The sequence below is a fragment of the Eleutherodactylus coqui genome, chromosome 3, assembly GCF_035609145.1.
Source record: "Eleutherodactylus coqui strain aEleCoq1 chromosome 3, aEleCoq1.hap1, whole genome shotgun sequence".
NCBI lineage: Eukaryota > Metazoa > Chordata > Amphibia > Anura > Eleutherodactylidae > Eleutherodactylus > Eleutherodactylus coqui.
This window is the reverse complement of record NC_089839.1, coordinates 308925070-308945639: the sequence shown is the minus strand read 5'-3', so window position 1 is coordinate 308945639 and position 20570 is coordinate 308925070. Positions and strand designations below refer to the sequence as shown.

At 47.9% G+C, this 20570-nt stretch overlaps 1 protein-coding gene across 1 annotated transcript in view; it reads right to left on the bottom strand.

Annotated features, from left to right (window-relative positions):
* Nucleotides 1-20570, bottom strand: part of FYB2 (FYN binding protein 2) — a 103973-nt gene that overhangs the window by 64669 nt on the left and 18734 nt on the right. The window contains exons 8-14 of the mRNA XM_066597880.1: nt 11748-11791; nt 8388-8419; nt 7823-7882; nt 6877-6976; nt 4691-4784; nt 3668-3776; nt 2193-2230 (exon numbers count right to left, since the gene is read on the bottom strand). Coding sequence (XP_066453977.1) covers nt 2193-2230; nt 3668-3776; nt 4691-4784; nt 6877-6976; nt 7823-7882; nt 8388-8419; nt 11748-11791 — 477 coding nt within the window. The remainder of the gene's footprint in view (nt 1-2192; nt 2231-3667; nt 3777-4690; nt 4785-6876; nt 6977-7822; nt 7883-8387; nt 8420-11747; nt 11792-20570) is intronic.

Genomic DNA, 20570 nt, shown 5'->3' with positions numbered 1-20570 from the left:
CGAAAAGGTACCCGATTTGGGGTGCGGGCCCGAGGTTCTGATTTGGGGTGCGGGTCCAAGGTTCTGATTTGGAGCCACTGAAGCAATGGGAAGTAGCTAAAAAGTCCTTACGCTGCGTGCATCTCCGAAGGTCTGACACTGGGTCAATCTGAGTTCCTTAGTCCTCATGTCCACGGCACGCACAGAATCCGCCTGTGCCCGCAGCCAGTAAGTCCCGCTTACCCGATTTCCCTGACAGCGGCGTCCGCACGGATCCCTCCACTTCCGGTTTCACTGTACTGCGCATGGTCCTCGAGGCTCGCCGTCAGATATGCGCAGTACAGTTTTTTTTCATCTCCTGCTTTCCCGCAGACCCGCCGCACATCTGTGGGATTTGCAGAAAAATGAAGCCTGCTGAGATTTGTTTGCCAGACCAAAAAGGTCCACAAATCAAATCCGCATGGTTTAAATCCATTTGCAGATGCCCGTGCTCCTCTAGGGGCGGCGTGATTTGCGGATCTCCCGCACGGATTCCACAAGTCAAATTTGCCTGTGGACATTGGGCCTTAGTTTTAAAGTTTCCCCAGAGCACAGCTCACCCGCCCCCTCTGCAGTCATTCAGAGAAGGGTGGGGTAAATGCGTATGGACCTGTGGAAAGCCATAATTCCACATTTCGGCCATATCTTTGCAGGAGATCCTCTGATCAGGAATATATGCTGCCATATTCCCAGTCATGGTTTTATCTATTCAGCGATATCAAGCATCACACGTACATTATAACCAGGTACATGGATACGCCATTTGGGGGCGCTCTGGGCCCACACCCCAATGAGTGTAGATGCGTTTTGTTCAGCTGGCCCGCCCCGATTCTGAAAATATAATTCATATCAGGCTAGGATCTGCACTCAACCAATAACCCTTATTAAAAGATTTTTCCTGATATGGGTTTTGGCTCTGTAGTGTCTCCAAGAAGCTTCTAGGTGAATGATGCTCCTAAGACTTCAAGTACATGGACACGCAATTTGGTTAACTCGTGCTAATTCTACACCAACAGATACAGGTGGGAGAAGAAAGGAAGGGGGTTATTAAAGGCTCATTTACACGCAAAGACAATCTTTCAAATGACTGAAAGTGACAGTTCTAGCGATCATTTTGCATAAAGTACTAATGAGCACTAAGGCCCATTAGCACTTTATCCGCTTCATTTGCATAGAAATGAGCCTCCAGCAGCTGTTTACATTGTATCCCACGTGCTGTGATTTGCAATCCGCTGCTCCCATGGAGAACACAGCGTGCGGTCCTCACTATCTCTCTACGGCTAAACGATGGATTTTATGCTCACCTAAAAATCATCGTTCACCCAAACAGTGAAAGATGGAAGAGTTTATACATAACGATCATCACTCAGAAGCCATCGTTTTAACGAATTCTGAGCGATAATCGTTGCATGTAAATGGGGCTTCACTCACATCACAGCCCTTGTCCAGGGGAATGTCAGACAATGGCCTTTCTAAATGCGATTATTGGCAGGCCTGAGGAACTGGGTGAAAGGTGGACTGACTACCAGTGCAATCTACCTACACACAAAATGGATGGGGATATAGCTAGGCCTGACACACACAACATTGCTGATGGCCCACCAGTCTCTATATCACACTATATACATCCAGTGTAACACTGAACTGAGAAGACACGAGCCGGAGAGCCATAAGGTAGCGCACCAGCTGTAATATGTAGTGTGGCCTAAGTTACTAGATTAGGTTCACTACATGATGCAACACAATTTGCATGGCTGCCCACAGTATACAAGAAGTGCAGACACACCATGCCCTCTCTGTAGCACACCAACATTCATTAGCCCTGCTACATCTGTAGTAGAATTTTAAAGGGGGTGGTTTCTATTTAAATGGGTCCTCCACTTTGAAAAATACTTTTTTGTAGATGGGTTCCCTCGTAATAAAGCAGATCACAGGATAGTCCGCTGCCAGGACCCTCAGAGATCAGCAATAATCCGTGAAGCAACCTGGTAGAAAGTGCTCAATTTCCCTGCAGCACCCCCACAGGAGAAATGTCGCATTACACCGTGCAAATTGAAATCAATAGGCTGAATATATTGTGGTGGGTCCTTCAGAGATAAAGATGCTCCTAGTTACTACTCTCTAACCTGACTGATAGAAGAGGCTCCTGGAGGATAAATACGTGGAACACTTACAGCTGTCTGCGCCCTTCAATGCATCTGCACAGAGGCTACTAGAAGAAATAAAATATATATATGTGAGCACACAGAACATAGCGCTTGTCTGCAACAGTCAGTTGGGTTTTTGGACAGATGGAAAATTCTATATAGATTCATTTTATTTAATAGTAGCTTCTATGTTGCTCTTTTTGCCAGTGTAAAAGCATATTCTGCTTAGCAGCAATGATTTGCCGCCCCCTTATGGACACATGATCACGAAATAGGAGGCAATGATATTACATTTCCATTTCAATGAGGCGTCTCTTAAATGCAGCTACTTTGCAGAATGTATTAGAGAATGCCTCAGATAGCAATCCCCTAATGTAGAGACATTATCTGAAGGTCGGCTCTTCAGCTTCATTCCTATTGCAGGAATATTAATCAGCAGACTCTAAAAAGTTAAAGGGGTTTTCCGGGACTGTACTACTGATGACCTCAGGACAGGTCATCAATACGTACATCAGTTCTGCCACTCAGAATCATCTGATAGAAGTGATAGCAAATTCAGGTGAGCACCGCTGTCATTTCATTCCATACCAGCACAGCGCCGTACATTGTACAGTGGTTGTGCCTGATACTGCAGCTCAATCTCATTCACATGAATGAGATGAGCTGCTCCCAAACTGACGAACATGATGTCACAGGCCTGAGACGAGGCTACGGTGCTCATCCAAGCATTGCAACCTCTTCAGTGAGCTGATAATCGGGGATCCCGAGTAGCAGACCATCGATGATCAACTTTTGATGACCTACTTTGAGGAGAGGCCATGAATAGTGTAGTCCTAGAAACCACATTTAAAGGGGTTGTACCTAGTTTTAAAGTTATCCCCTATCCATAAGATAGGGAATATGTTTATGATTGCTAGGGGTCCAACTGCTAGGATCTTCAGCGACTCCCAGGGTCTGCTCATTCCCGGAGTGAATGGAGCGGAGGTCCCGCAGGTGCTGCTCCATTCACTTCACCGAGTGTGCCGGAGATTGCTGAAGCATCTGACCTCCATAATCCCCAGTGCTGAGCGACCTCCACTCCATTCACGTAGGGACTGACCGGACCCCCATTCTCAGAATCAGTGGGGATCCTAGCAGTTGGACCCCCATCAATCATAACATTTTCCCCCCCTGTGGATAGGGGATAACATTAAAACTTGGTGCAGCCCCCTTAAATATAAAGTCTGTCCTCCTGTGTAATTTATTGTTCCCTGTTATCAGCCATTTCAGAGTGGCCTGTCTATAGTGTCCATCTATATATAATCATCAATGATCAAGTCCAGAAATTTTGCATGATCGTTATTATACATCATAGATTCTCAGCGCTGAGAAGCTCCAGAAACATAAGGATGAACGATAATAGCAGCTCGCCTGAATGGACTGCACTATTACAAGTGCAGGACTTTTAGGTTAGTGGCTCTTTAAATATGTAAATATACTTATAATAGTAGATTCCAAACCACCTTTCCTTTTGTTTAACTTCTACATCAACGTAGACGTCTTGGTCTGCAGAAGGCAATAGGCGCTTCTTATCATCGATGACCTGGAAACCGACTACAGGAACCAATCCATCTGTACAAATACACAGAATGCAGGTAATTAAAAGGGGAAGTCCAGAAGGCAAGCGAGACCACACCCACCACCCCTCCCCCACACTGTAGCAGGATTCTTCCATTCATCTCATACCACCACTAACTAACTTTGTAGAAGGGAATAATTCAGCTTCTGCCGACCATATGGAGTATAGAAATGACTGTATGTAGTCAGTAGATCTGATGCCTTGCCTGGACAATACATAGGGAGCGGAGGCCAGAACACCTCTATCAAAAGGTATAGTAATGTGTAGATCACTCCAGATTGTGAGCAGACTGCTGGACAGACACATACAGGTATAAGGCCCAGGAGGGGCTGCAGACTGCGCTCTGTGCAGCAGCATGCAGCATGCCACAGGCAGCGTGCAAACACCAGCCCAGTACAGGGAGGGAAGAAGCAACTGCTTGGCAATAGCCTTGCACCATCTACAGAGAGCAGTCTGGAGGGGATTGAGAGAATTCGGGCTCGTTGAGGCTAGCGCTGACCTGCATTGTCTTTTACCGTTACACAGATACTAAGACAGAGTCATACAATGGCAAAAGCGGAAGCCCCAGATTCGGCACGCCTGACTCAAACGCTGCTGAACGGAATCCATTGACTATATTCGGTACCGTTCAGCACAGTTCTGCACTCCGGTATATGCAGAGCTATTTCATCAGGGATTTTCAAGGACATCAGTAACAGAGGCTCCAAACTAAATCTCTCACACTTGTGAACACGGATCCCCACTGAGGAAAGAGAGTGAAATGGGACCCTCATATGCATCAAACTTCGGCCCAGTCAAGAAGAACGTAGTTTGACCCACACACGTCCATTTTATTGCTTACAGCTTCCTTGGGCATCCCTGGCCAGACATTTTCCCGCAGGACAGTCAGTGATCTGAATAACCTCACCTGTGCCCCCCTTCTTCACGGAAAGCAAGAACCTTTCAGTCTTGAGGTCTTCTAGAATTCTTGATTTGTATAAAATCTCTTCTTGACCTGAAAGCTAATAATGACAGGAGTTACTAGAGGAAGTCCGCCATTCCGTATGAAGCTGAGAGATAGAACTAGATGGCCACCAAGTGTGATCATGACTAATGATCAGGGGGCAGACTCATTTATATCAAGGGCCACATCAGCATTATGGTTGCCTTCAAAGTGCTGTTTATGAGAGTGCCGTGGCCCAGAATGTAGATTCCTGGCCCCTCCATAAATGTCATACATGTCGTGTCTTTTGTAGATGCGCTGTGCAAAGTTGTCTGGTCATCTTGTTATGTGTATTGCACAGCTCCAGCAAATGAGAGGTTAATGTTTGCATGAGACTGTCAAGTGCTATGTGAGAGATAAGTATGAGTGAGAGAGGAGGAGAGTTCAGTTCTCCTGAGTTCCTGAGTGTGCCAGCCGCATGGGGATACCTTCAACTCTCATGTGGTGAAGAATGGAAGAAGAAAGGTATCCTGAAGACCCCAATGCCAGGAGCCAATAGAGAGCAAGAGAAGAGAGAGTTTGAGAGTGAGTGTGTCCAGAAAAGGACGAGAACCCCATGCAGAGGTACTGTACTGCAAGAGTGTCTGTTCTGTGACCCTACCCCTATCCTCCTCTGGAGAGTTCCCCTGCCAGGAGTGGTTCCTGTCAGATAACTGAGACTGCAGGACCGATGTCATCCTGTGTTTCCTTGTTACACAGTCTATGGCTCCTTTAATTACCGCCGAGGGTCATGCCGGTGGGTAACGGAATGGTGGTGTCACCCGTGACAACCTTATCTCCTGTTCCTATGCATATTGGCCATCCCTCTCCCAGGGGTGTCTGGAAGAGTCCCAGCGCTGTTCTGGCCGAGGCTGTGTCCCCCTCTGGGTGGGAGCCTGGTAAGTGTCACCTTGACAAATGACCACTCGACCCTCCAAGCTCCTCAACGTATGTGGGCCATATAAACCAATGTAGCAGGCGAGGTTCAGCCTGCAGGCCCATGTGCCTTATGTGTAGATCATACTGCAGCCTTCATCACTCATTTGTCTAGCCATGCGCTATATGCTAATGAGCTGCAAACTGTCCAATCGGTGGTCCTGCAGATAGAGCGGCGCCGCTCTACTCAGTCCTCTCCGACTTGTAAATCTCAATCATTAGGTGAAGGAAGCGGCTAGAGAGGAGTTAAAAGCCAGGAGCAGTAGAAGCTGCCAGACCTCCTATTGGCTGGGTTGTATCGGATTAGCATGCAGCGCAGCAGAAGAGTAATTTCTCGGTGAAGACTGCAGCCTCATCGCACTTTACTCCTTAGTGCCCATGTAGTGCTGGGGACAATCCAGGGGCTTCACATGTAATAACAGACCTCCGTTAACCCTTTCCAATCCACTGTCTGACATCTAAAGACATTCTGATTGAAGGCTATACAGCTTCCGATGTCGGAAGACGTCCGGCAGGGTATTCTTACTGTATATTATTGGCCGCTCTGTTGCTGGGGGCCTCTCCAGCATGTCTAATACCGCAGTACTGACTCTAGCCAGCAGGTGGCGCCATTGTATAATGGCAGAAAGAGAAAACTCCCTAGGAAACCCTGAATCCAAAATTGGATTGCAAAGGGTTAAAGGGGTTGTCCATGTGTGAGACAACTTTTTAAATATGGAGCCAAATCTGTTGGAACATTAAATGCAGCACGACTTGCTTGTCCTCTCGGTGGGTGATACAGCACTGCAGCCCTGCTGTCTTCCCGGGCTTTGTTCAGGAACTGCTATGACCTGGCTGCTGCAGCCAATCAGAGGCCGCAGGGGTCACATGCCTTTCCCCTAGCACCATGCCTACCAGCATCTAAGCAGTGATGCCTAGAGAACACCATGTGATCGCTGCTGCCTCCAAATGGCTGCAAGTAGTAGCTGTTCCTAAACCAAGGCTGGGAGGACTGAGAGGGTGGGGCAACGGAGGGAAGGATGGGCAAGTATTGCTGCATTTATTGTTTTAATAGATCTGGCTGAGGTTTGTCTCACACCCGGACAACCCCTTGAAGAGAACACATTTATGTGCCATCAGCATCAAGCAAAAAAAAAACAAAAAGAAAAAAAACACAGAAATTCTTGAATTTTTAGATTGACAGATTCTCAAATTACCTTGAACCGATTCCTAAGCGTTTGTCCACTTGCGCCTATTTTCTCCTCCATGGATTTACTTTCCTTTTGGATAGACTTATTGGATGTGTCCAAATCGGCACTGGATGACAATATAAAATGTAACAAGCCATGATCGAGCTCTAACCCCACAGCAAATCGATACGGTATCATAAGGACAAGTCATCCTTAAAGGGCGTCTCCACCGGTTAGCATATTATTGGTAAAAGGTGGTGACTGGTAGAGGTGTTTCAACAGCTAGAAGCCCCAATAATCCCTAAAGCTTCAGCAACAGTAGCCACCACTCCACTCCCTTCAATGGGACCGCCGAAAGCTGATGATCGCTTGATCCTTGACTACCTCCGGCAGGGCCATTGAAGGGAATGGAGCTGCGGTGTGCATGTGCGACCACTGTTGCAGAAACTTTTGGATGTGGCAGGGACCAAATTTGGGAGCAGCGAGAGACTCAGCAGTAAGACCTTCACCAATCAGCCATCCTGTGAATAGGGGATAACCTGCTGTGATCTGACAACCTGTTGAATTTGTTTCTTATATCTTTTTTTTAGGTCTGAGGTCCATTTTTTAGTCTCCATATCTCCCACACAAATACATTTATAAAACCTCCCATGGCCTGCCATCGCCAGTAGACAAAGCTTAGTTAATAGTCAGCTCCTTATTGGCTCCCCCAGCTTCTAATGATCATGAAATTACTCTGCTGACCCTGCCCTAGGATACACAGCAAAGCTAACAGGTGAGCTTTAGAGTTCATTGTATTGCGACTGCTCCAGTCGACGGTGTGAAAACGACAGAATTCTAATAGTCACATTTCTTATGGTAATAATTACATTTAAAAACCTCAAAAATTTTAAAATATATTTAAAATAAAACCAGTATATTAGGAGGATAGAACCTATAAATATAAAGGACACCTCTGCCCTTCACATCTTACCTGTAATATCCTGAGACGGAAGAGTTATCGCTGGGGTCGGAGGTCATCGTGCTGGAATGACTGGAAAAACACAGGTTTAGTTAGAAAAGTCATAGAAACTAAGGTATCCCAGCAGTCTCTGTGGCTCTCCAGATGTTGTGAAACTACAACTCCCAGCATGGAAGTTTGTTTTTAAACCTAAACAATTAAATAGTTTTCCAGGATTAGAAAAACACGGCTTCTTTATTGCAAGAACAGCGCTACATCTGGCCATAGGTTATATCTGGTATTGCAGCTCTGCTCCATAGAAGTGAACATGGATTAGCTGCAATATCGCACACAACCAATGGACAGCAGTGGCGCTGTTTTTGAGAGACAGCAGCCATGGTTTTTTTTAAATCCTGGACAAGCCCTTTAAATTGTGAACTAGAAAAGCCTTACCTGTCGAGGCAGTGACCGTAAAGAACTCAGCCACTTTTAAAATGTTTTTGAAAATATTGAAAAAATAAAAAAAAAATCTGCAAAGCAATTTTTTGAGAATATGAAAACCCCCAAAATATTACTAGTAAAATCCCCCGCATCTCACCTGAAGGTGGCGGTATCATCATTGACCGAGACCTTTATAAAAGGAGAAATGGAAGAGATTAGAGCCACAAAGAGATCACAAAGGGAACAGTTACACGATGACCTTGGATTCTGGGCTTTGAGTATTTTCAGTTATATAAAGGTGGAGGGGCTTCTGTAACCTCTAGATTCAGGGGTTACGGAAGAAAACTTCCTGCATGTCACATTTGCGCTATTTCCACATCATAGGAGCCAAACAGCAAAAATAACGGAAGTCCCAAATCCAACAGTGAACCAACATGAACGGCGCCCAACGGACCCCACTGACCAAAATGAGGACCACTGGGCTTCCTTCGAGCTGCTAGACATGCTGCTGTACCTAGTCCATGATTTTGTATCAGATCTGCTATGGAGCTTCTGATGCAGCAAGCAGAGCCTTAACCCCTTAGTGACCGGCCTATTTTGTGCCTTAAGGACAAGAGATTTTCATTGTTGCATTGCAAGAGCCATAACTCAATGACTCGGCTGTATGGAGGCTTGTTCGTTTCGAAATGGGTTGTAATAAAAGTCCTACAGCCCATTATATGTACCCCATTAAAATATAGGGGCAGATGGGAAAAAGTCCAGAAATTCTGCTATTGTTTATGTTTCGTTTTTACGTCGTTCACCATTCGGTAAAAACAACATAATGATAGCGGATCAGCGCAATTCCTGCGATGCCACGTTTATAGAGATGTGGTTACATTTGTTTTACTACTATAGTACAAAGAAAAACAATTGACTCTATCGCTGCATTTAGACCCAGAACATGTTCATTTTTCCAGCAGCGGAGATTGTATTTTTGGGGGAAGAGTTGTAGTTATTGGTACAATTATGAGGTACTTCTGACTTTTGGATTGTTTATTACATTTTTTGGGAGGTGAACAAAAAAAAAAAAAAAAGATAACAATTCTGGTGTTACTTTTTAAAAATATTTTACAGCGTTCAATAAAAAAAAAATAAAAATATATATATATTTTTTGTCTGACGTGGTAATACCGCTTCGGTGTTGCTTTTTAAAATAGAAATAGTATCCATTTAAAATGGGTTTATGTGGGGAAAAAAATATTTATTTGGAAACTGCAATTTTTTCTTTTCTTTAAAGTTAAGCTTAATTTACTTTTTTTATGCTGTCTATTAGTCCCTGAAGAGAACACGAAAATGTGATCGTTCGATCGCTGGGATAGTACAGCGTTACTACGCCTATGGCATAAGCCTATTATGCTCCGTGGGAGGTCGGGCCTAATAGGATAAGTAACATGTCAGAAAAAGCAGGAAAAAAACAAACCAAAAAAAAAATGCAAGAATGTCTGAAATACGCCCTGTAATCGATAAGTTTCGGGCTGTGCATACACTACGTATTCATGGACCCAAACCCACATGCGTCCGTGTGAATGAGCTCTAATTCTAGCTATTCCCAAGTCTTTCTTTAATCTATCCCCGACACTGAGCCTAACACCAGACACCGCTGTCCCGAGTATCCCTAATGGAAACCCTATCTGAAATACTAATCCTGGCAAACAATGAGAGGGCACTAAGACTCAAAGACAAGAGAGCTAAACTGCGCAGAACAGAATTAGGCAGAAACAGGGAGAGCAAACAAAAATCTACAAGGCTAAAGCCCTTTTTACACGTCCAAGCGCCCGACAGCTGTCCCAGAGATGATGCATTTACACAGGAGGATCATCTCTCAATGAATGCAGGTGAAGCAGGGTGAGGATCGTTCAGGCCCACCCGCCTTCCTTCGCTGTAAACAGGCCGTTGTTCATAGAGCAATAACCGCCTTTTTAAATAGAACGATGCAGTAGTAGACCAAGAATGATTTGTGGTCCGCATGGAAGATCCGATAAGTGATTTATCACCGATTGGTCTTTCAATGCATTAGTTGACACCACGCAATTATTGTGCAAACTGCTCAACCCAGGGCCCCCTTCACAAGACCGTATGCGTTTACACGTTCACCAGCGTGCACCATATAAAATCGCATGAAGGAAGATTTGCTGCAATTAAATCCCGATCTTTATGCATGTCTTTTCAGCCATTCACACGGGCCGCTGCTGCGCAACGCCAAAAATATACGCAGAAGTGATGAAAACCAGTGATCGCTGTAAAATGCACGGAATGACCAATAATGGTTAATTAGGGCCAGCTGTATTCTTTTCCCAGCATTGTATGCAGGGTAATTCCCTCCCTCTCCCCCCCCCCCCCCCCTTCCTTCAGTTTCCACTGAAGTCTATGGAAGCTTCCTACGTATTTCGGCAAAAGATAGGGCAATACTTATGTTTTCACATGGTATATAAAATTAGCGTCCGAAAACGACCGTCTATGTGCTATTTTTCCCGGTGTGATGTTTTTACATGGCCAAAAATCATTCTTCTGAATGAATGCATTGGAATCAAATGCTTCGCATGGTTGCGATTTTTTTTACGTGACGAAATTCCTGCGTGAATACGGTTTGTGTAAAAAAAGCCCTAAAGAGCAATTTGCATGATAATCGTCTCGTGTAAAAGGGGCATAAGAAGCAATGACTGGACTAGATATAGCTATGGGAATAAGGCTACACTGTCAAGAAACAAAGCTAAACTAAAAACAATATACTAGAAGCAAACAAGGAATACTGAATACAGCTAACACTACAACCAGCAACACCCTGCAGAAGCCTGTAATATTTCAAGAGAGGCTAAGCAATCAGGAACTCTTCTCCAGATGAGGCTGGGCTGTAGCAGTGTGGTCAACTGACCCATCCTAATGTATCATGTGTGGGGCAGTTAAGATCCTTAATCACATAAGCGCCCAATAACCTTGCCACAGACTGCCTCGGAACTATCGCTCCTATGGTCGCTAGAGCCAAATAACCAGAGACTGGTGAGAACAAAGAACGAGAACAGTATTGGATTGGTAAGGCGATTATTACCCCTTTGTTTTTCATACCATCGTTTTTATAACATTGTAAGGAGCCGGAAGAGTCATTTAAAAGGCGAGCACTTTGGTTTTGTGCCTCTGTGAAACCACATTTTCTCCCCTCAATACCTAGAAGAGAAGGGGCCCCACAACAAAGATGAAAGTGGGCCCCTTATCATGGCGCTAGGTTTTACAAAATCACCAGCTGTAGATTTCCCCCTCCATGTTTGTTCTATGAACCTTGGGTGGTGAGAACTTGTGCAAGCAATGGGGTGGGGAATTGGCCCATCAGTAGAGGGTTGTCTCCCCTCGATGCAATGTCCCCATAGCAGAATACCTCCGTCTTACAGAGTCTCATGGTACCCGATACTTCAGTTCTTACAGTTAATAATTGGTTCTTAGACATATTTCATGCTCTGCTCACCCCAGCAGGTCACCTCACCTCATAGGCGCATCCATCTGCCATCTGAGGGCGGCTCACCGGGTCTAGAATAGAATAGAATCTGTTATATCCTGATGTACAATGCCTGTGCAGTAATGGGGTCTACAGCTCTGACTTTCCACATTAATTCGATAATGCCGCAGAGTAAAGCCACAGCACGAATGACAAAACCGTTACATCATCCAGTCTGCCAAGAAACCCCACCAGAAAGTCCACATTTACCATTTGCTTTCACTTCTACTAAGAACATACTCAGAGAAACATACCATGATCAGAGAGAAGCTCATACTGAGCTGGAAAGACTGATAACAGAAGCAGCTGTAGTTCAGTGATGGGCCCTCACTCATCAGGGGCCATATGTGGCATGCCCTGCCTCTGCTTCAGTTACGTCACAAGTCCTACTGCATTCTTTGTCAAAACAATCCGCCTCCAGAAGAAGCTGTCGTTTTGCTGCAAAACTCAACAAATGATGAGAGTTGTGGTGATTCGATGAACGGTCTTGTCACCTGATACCCTAAAAGTGGTTCTAAGAAACAGCAGAGTGCCTAACGAAGCTGTGGGGGACTGGGAGTCGGGGTGATAATATGGAAAGGAAGGAAGCGACCAGGGAGGGGGTTTGGAGTGACAGGAAAGAGAAGAGGAGGAAGAGGAGGAGTCAGTTTGCAGAAGAAGAAGAAGAGGGAAGACGTCTGCAAGCAAGAGGTCTGCAAGCAAGATAGAAGATGGAGCAGTTGGTGCAGCAAATTCGAGAAGCGGTGGCCAGCCAGGGTCCCCAGTGGCTCATGAAGATGGCTGAAGAGTTCGGAACGGCGGCACCGGAGGTGAGAGCAGAGGAAGAGCCACCAGCGGAGAGCAGCGGCGCAGAACCACGTGGGAGACCGCAAAGAAGAAGACAACCACCAACAAGATTGAGCCCCAGCCCAGCAGCAAAGAAAGGGGGCAGAAGCAGTCCGAGAGCAGCGGGAGCGAGCGGGAGTGGAGCGGCGCGGTCGCAGCGCCCGGCGGACGCAGCCAGGCGGGGGGGAAAATCGCAGGAGTGGAGTCGCAATGGGACCGGAGGCCGGAGGTACACTTACCAGGAGCGGAGGAGCGGTGCGGAGGTCGGGTAAGTCCGGCGCGGGCAGGGGGAGTCCCGCGGCTGTGCAGTGCGAGGGAGATGGAGAGCGGGACACGTGTCTCCCTCAACAGGCGGAGGGATCCGCGAGCCGGAAGTAGTCCCGGCAGGAGGCCTGCACTACAGAAAGAGGCCACAGGGGGCTACGGGAGCGAGCCCCTTTTCAGCCCGGATGAAGTTAGTGGTGGTGAGGGAGAGCAAAGTGGAGGTAGCGCAGGGGGAAGGGGGGGGGGGGGGTCGCACTACAAAGAGAGGCTTTAGGGGATTAGGGAGAAGGGAGTGTAGGGACAGTGAAGATAGTGTAGGCAGCAGAGCATCCATAAGGAGCGCACATGGGGCGTTGGCAACAGCCCCTCTGCCCGAGGGTGGGGGAGGGGCGAGGGTTTTTTGTACAGCGGCAGGCGCCAGCAGCAGTAAGGACACCCGGAAGAGGGCAGGGCGATCGGTACGAGCGGCGCACAGGCGGGCGCTCACCGGGCAGCTCGGCAGTAGAGCGAGCAAGTTGGCGTGGTATGGAGGAACATGCAGCAGGGCGAGGTAAGTATTATGAGACGGGGGAGTGCAGGCGCGAAAAGGGGGCGCAGCGGGTTAGGCCAAGTAGAAGAGCGCGTGTATCTACTAGCTCTTCGGCATCTCCAGAGGATCGTGGTTGGAAAGGAAGGACCCCCGTATTGGACGCGCAGAGAAGGGCAGAAGCGGCATACGATAGGCGCAGCGGCCGTGAGCGGGGCGCTCGGGCTTCACGTGATACTTCATCTCTCTCGCCGGCTTCTTCCGCAGATAATAGGTACGCTGCCCGCAACATCAGGCATAATTTGGCATCTTCGGCCGGTAGGGCATCCAGTGCACAGAGCCAGAGGAGCCGTGGTGTCACCCATGAATTGGGATCGGAACGACACGCAGGCCAGAGGCGGGATCGTACATCAACGCCACCCGGCCCGAGCTTCCTCTTGGCGGGGCCAGAGAGGAACAAGGCAGGTGAGTCACACTACAAGAATGTCTGGGATGTCTCTTTAACATCAAGTGATAAGAGTAACGAGGAGTTTATGGGTGCGCTTAAAGCGCTGGTACATCGTTTTGATGTGGAAAAAGGTGTGGCTCACGCACCCGAGAGCTCGCAAGGGGCGAGTCGTAGGGGCGAAGAGTCAGGTGGTGATGGTTTGAAGTTCGCAGACACTCTATTCTGCGGGGTAGCCCCTCTGGGGGTGGGTTTGACAGAAGAGTTGACTGAAAAAATTAAGAATGGTTCATATGTAGACATATGGTCACTACTGTCGGTGGAGCATATTGCCGTCGACAAGGAGCGGTTCTCAGAGCGCGGGACCGATAAAAAAGCAAAAGTGGCTAAGACGTTTGGTAATTGGCTACAGGCGTTTTTAATTCTGGCGCACGTAGCATGTCAACATAGTCCTCAAAAAGGTCCCGAATTATTGGTATATATAAACACCATCCACAGTGCGTATAAACTGCACGGAGGGTCGGCGTGGTGGAGATACGACGAGGATTTTCGTCGTCGTATTTCGGGTATGAAGAACATAAGCTGGGCCACGAAGGCAACGGATGTATGGATCCAGCTTATCCTCTCGCAAAAGCCGGTGAAGCCGTTTTTTCAGGGGACCGCCGCAGGTGCCAGTGGACAGCAGGCACCTGTGGCCCCAAAACCCTCCGGGTCGTGTTGGGCCTTCAACGAAGGTCATTGCCGATTCTACGCCTCGTGCAAATTTCGTCACGAGTGCTCAGTATGCGGAGGAGCGCACTCCGCATTACGGTGCTTTAGACGACAGAGAGCAGCAGCTACACCAGGGGTGCCCGGCGCAGGAACGAACCCCGGTGAACGTCAGGTACCTGGAGCAGTGGCTCGTCAGGTACCGCAGGAAGCAGGAGTCAAAACTAATTAGATCAGGTTTTACGGAGGGCTTCCGGATACCGCATAACCCGTCTTATTCCCTTAGGCTCAGCGGCAATCTAAAATCGGCTCGCGAAAATAAAGAATTAGTGATGGAGAAGTTACTGAAGGAGGTGGAATTGGGTCGGATGGCGGGCCCATTTCGGGAACCCCCATTCGGGAACTTGCGGGTTTCGCCTTTGGGTCTGGTCCTGAAGAAGGAACCGGGCAAGTTCCGGCTTATCCATCATTTATCGTTTCCGGCAGGAGATTCAGTCAACGACGGGATTACGAAAGAGCAAGCGGCAGTGTCGTACGCGTCTTTCGATCGGGCTGTGTATCTAGTTCGACGGGCTGGAGCTGGCGCAATGTTAGCCAAGGCGGACATTGAATCAGAGTTCCGTTTGCTTCCGGTACACCCCGATTGTTTCCATCTTTTGGGGTGTAGAATAGAAGGTTACTATTTTGTCGACATGTGTTTACCGATGGGATGCTCGATTTCGTGCTATTATTTTGAGGTTTTCAGCTCGTTCTTAGAGTGGATGCTTAGATTCGAGACGGGCATCCCTTCGGTCTTACATTATCTTGACGATTTTTTATTCGTGGGGCCCCCCGAATCAGGCGTATGTGGTTTTTTGTTGGCATCTTTTCAGAGGCTGATGAAAAGAGCAGGCGTCCCCCTGTCGGCGGAAAAAACGGTCGGGCCAGTGACATCTTTGGTTGCGTCAAATGGTGGAGACGGTTAGTACGGCGCGGAAAGTCACTGCATCAAATGCAGGTGCTGCTGGGTCTGCTAAATTTTGCATGTCGGGTCATCCCCATGGGTCGCGCGTTTTCAAGGCGATTGTCTTTGGCAACGAAAGGGGCAAGGGAGCCTCAGCATTTTGTCAGGGTGACAAAGGAAATGAAGGCGGATCTGCACATTTGGAAGGTTTTCCTCGAAACTTTCAATGGGCAGGTCATTTGCCAACGGGAAGAAGTGGACAACGAAGAGTTAGGGTTAGTATCTGACGCATCCGGAGCCTGCGGTTTTGGAGTGATCTTTGGTAACAGGTGGTGTAACTCCGGGTGGCCGGAGGCCTGGGTTGAAAGAGGATGGACGAGAAATATAGCACTGCTGGAAATTTTTCCCATCATGGTCACCATTGAACTATGGGGCCCAGTTTTGGCCAACAGAAGTATATGTTTTTGGTCTGATAACCAGACAGTGGTGAGAGCGGTGAATAAACAGTCTTCGGCTTCCAAATTGGTGTTGGCGGCTTTACGCCATTTGGTTTTGTGTTGCTTACAGCATAACATAAAGTTCAAAGCGAACCATGTCCCAGGACACTTGAATAACAAAGCTGACGCTCTTTCTCGATTCCAGATGTCGAAATTCAGGGAGCTTCACCCGACGGCGGACGTCGAGGGGGTATGTTGCCCTGCTTTCTTATGGCAAATAGAAAGGAGCTCCTGAATCTGGTCCGTAAGTCGGTAACCGAAGCCACTTGGAGACGATATAACGCAATTTGGAAACAGTGGTTTGAGGTCGCCGGGGGGGGGGGGGTTTCCGAACTCGGAACAGGCTAGAGCGGTAACGTTGGATATACTGGCGAACCTGCGTGGGCTTGGAGCGTCGGCGGATGCGGCGAAAAAACACGCATCGGCGATAGCGTTTTTGTTACGCCTCCACGGGAGTCGCGACGTGACAAAAGAGTTTGTTTTTACACAAATACTGAAAGGATGGAGAAAAGAGAAGTTTTCTCGGGATGGGAGACGCCCGATCACTTTCGAGCTGCTGTGTGTGATGATGAAAACCATGGGGTCAGTATGCGTGAACGTGGAAGAAGCGACGGTTTTTAGAGCGGCTTTTTCCTTGGCCTTTTTTGCGGCTTTACGGCTGGGGGAACTGGTCTCGGCGAGTAGAAATAAGCCGGGAGGTCTTCAATTTTCGGATGTTTTGGTCGGGAGTGACGATATTAAAATTCGTATAAGAAAATCGAAAACGGACGTGTACGGAGCGGGTGAATGGCTGCGAATAGGAGCGCTGGGGACAGAGTGGTGCCCAGTAAGGTTAGTAAGGGATTTCATGGTACACCACAGCGGGGACGGCCCGCTGTTGGTGCATGCGGCGGGTGCTCCATTAACAAGGTACCAGTTCACGACGGTAATGCGGTCATGCCTTAAAAATCTGGGTTTTGCGCCGAACGATTTTGGTTCTCATTCATTTAGAATTGGAGCGGCCACGTCGGCTTTTGTATGCGGTCTGCGGAGTGAGGAAGTAAAAAGGGTCGGTAGATGGAAGTCGGAGGCATACCGGTCCTATGTAAGGCCGGATTTGAGGGTATTGTAAAAAATGGTTAGGACGTTGATGTTGGGGACATTTCTTCCCTGTGTTCTTGATTTATTCTACAGGTGCAAACTGGACAGTGTGGGTATTGGGCCACTCATACATATATTGGGCCGAGAAGAGGGCCAGAGCAAGGCCGATGGGTGCCCATCTGGGACAAACGGACGTATGCGTGCAATGGCACGGCATACGAGGTTTTAAAATGGACCGGGCTGCTCCACGAGGTACTGCAAGTCAGCAGGCGGTCTCCGGACAGAGTTATTTTGGTAATCCACGCGGGTGGAAACGATTTGGGGAAGGTGAAAGTGGGAGAGTTGTTGGCATTAATGAAGGAGGATTTATGTCGTTTTAAAAATTTTTTTAATAAAGTTATTTTAGTCTGGTCGGATATTGTGGCTAGAAGGTTCTGGAGAGAAGCGCGGGATATGGAAGCGATAGAAAGAGCAAGGAAGAATGTTAATTTTAAAATGTCAAGGTTTGTTCAGTCTATAGGGGGGGTAGCTATTAGACACTGGGAGTTAGAGAAGAGAGAGATAGGGATGTTCAGGGGTGACGGTGTACACCTTAGTGATATTGGCACCGACACATTTTTGTCAGGTTTGCAGGACGGGGTAGAGGAGGCGTTGTGGCTGGCATGTGGGGGGCGGAGTGCAGTATAGGGTTATACTGCATCCTTCATGGCGGTAAATTTCTTTCCATGCCAGCAATGGATGGAAGGGCTGTACAGGCCCATTATGGGGCTTTCTTATGCCTGGTTCTTTCGCGTTTAAAGTTAAAAAGTTACGAAGCAGTTTAAGCGGCATGGAAGATGGAAAGTTATAAAAGTTGTTTGGTTAAAAGAGAAAATTAATAAAGCTGTGGCCTACCCACGTAAAACGCCAGCAAGTTGTTGTGTTGATTTGTTTCATAGATAGTGGGGAGCTAAGGTGGGTAAAGGAGAGTCCTCCCAGTCCCCATTGGCCTATAAAATTCTTGTGTGTAGTGGCCTCCTCTTCCACTTGTGTAGAGCTTGTTGACCACTAGACGCCTCTACAAAAGCAGAGAAGAGATTTCACCCGTTACCAGAGTCTGAGAGGGGCGCATTATTGGGATGTGAGAAGCTGGATGATTGTATGCATGAATTGTCCCCCACCGGCTGTTCTGACCAGACTTAAGAGGCGTGGATGTGTGCCATTATGAAGTCGGGAAGGAATTTTTTCCCCCAAATGGGCTACTTGGCTTCTACCTCCTTGGGGTTTTTTTGGCCTTCCTCTGGATCAACAAGGGGGGGGGAAGTGGACACAGGCTGAACTAGATGGTCATTGTCTCCCTTCAACCTAACAAACTATGTTACTATGTGTGAGGGCACACAAGGTGACTGGTCTCAGGACGCCCCCTACAGACCACCAGTAGAGAGGAGCATCTGACCAGACTGTTAGGAGGTGTTGGGACCAGTGGATGAGGGCACACAAGGTGACCGGGCTCAGGACCCCCCAACAGACCACCTGTAGAGAGGAACGTCTAATTGTCCGACAAGTACCAGGAGCTCCAACTCTTTTGTAGTCCGCCATTCAGAGACAGGTGGTGCCATGGTTACAGGCCTCCGTGTCTGTCGGAACTATTTCCAGGTGCTTGGTTGAAGGACATTTGGTCTCACCACGTCCATTACATGTACGGCCTTTGGTATCCACCGTCACCTCTGATTGCAGTGGTGTCCTGAACGATAAAACTGGATGCTATGGAGTGGAATCCGGTTGTCTTTTGTGATGAATCCAGATTTAGTTTGGGCGCTGATGGTGGTCATGTTAGTTTCCAGAGACCTCGGGGAGAGCGCCTCAATCCTAATGATCAGGGGGTCCATTGCATACGACAGTCGGTCCACATGTGCTCCTCTCATGGCGGCTTCCAAGAGGCAGCAGGATAATGCTCGGCCGCATACACAAGGGGGTCACAGGAAGCCCCTACAACATTGTAACACTTCCGTGGCTGCCCGGTCGCCAGATAAAATATGTATGGGACCATCTAGGACACCAACTTATGAGTGGTGCACAATCTAGATGCTCAGTTACAGGGAATGTGGAGCGATATGCTGCAGGATACCATGGAGAACCTGTATGCCTCCATGCCTGTCCGAATCACATTTTGTATCCAAGCTAGAGGCGGTACAACAGGGTACTAGAGGCTCCATGCCCCCCGTATCACATCTGGTATCCAATCTAGAGGTGGTACAGCAGGGTGCTAGAGCCTCCATACAAGGGGTCAGTTCTCCACAATAAATGATCCTTTTCCTCTGATTTTGTAATCACTTACTTATACGAGGGGCTGCTGATAAGTCTTTGGCTTTACCCAGAAAGAAACGATATAGGAAGATGACACTTTCCATTTCTCCCACATACTCTCCACTGATGCCAACATACTTGTTACATCGGTATTCCAAGTTCTGTAAGCCTTGCAAAAACAAGAATTTCGGTTGTGCCTCAAACCAGTCATCCGTAGCAGCCATGGCATCAGAAATGGGGTGACGTTTGGTCCCCTTGAGGCGTTTCTTCAGGTTTGGACACAGATGATAGTCGGAGGGAGCTAGATCTGGTGAATAAGGTGGGTGGTCAACCAGCTAGAAGCCTAGCTCCACCAGTTTTGTCGTGGTCGCTTGTGCAGTGTGAGCAGAGGCGTTGTCTTGCAGAAACAAGATTCCTTTGGACAGCTTGCCGCGCCTTTTGGCCTTCAGAGCTGCCTTCAATTGGTCCAAAAGTTCAATGTAATCCCTTGCATTGATGGTGGAACCATTGTGAAGGTCGTCCACTAGCAGCACGCCCTCCTTATCCCAGAGCACAGACGCCATCACCTTAGTGGCTAAGAACCACTGGGCCTCCACTCTCTGACTGCTCCCCCTAGTGGTGGCTGTATATATCTGTACACAGACGCCATCACCTTAGTGGCTGAGAACCACTGTGCCTCCACTCTCTGACTGCTCCTTGGTTTCAGGGTCAATAAATCCAGGTCTCACCCATAGTGACCGGCCCATCCAGGAAGTTCTTATCAGTCCGGAAACGCTGACAAATGGACCGGGGAGTTCTCACTCGATGCTTTTCTGATCTGTTGTCAGACATTTGGGGACCCACTTTGCAGATCGCTTCTTCATGGATAATGACACAAACACGTTCACCATAAACCCCCATGATGGCGGCTATTCCTGCAGCCGATATTGGCCGATTCTCCAGTATGAGGTTGTGCGCAGCATCGACGATCTCCGGAACAACAACCTCTCTCGGTCGTCCAGGACGTTCCTCATCATTGGGGCTGAAGTGGCACCCAGTTCTTAACTGTAGAATATGAAGGGCATTGATCCCCCAATGTCTGCCACATATCACCAGGAATATCCGCCGTGGACTTTCCTTGCAGAAACAAGAATTGTATCACTCCTCTCCTCTCATTGGCTGTGAATATCGCCTTAGACTCCGCCATTTTGTTTTCCTGCGTGCCGAGATCACGGTTGCCATAAGCTACAAACACAAC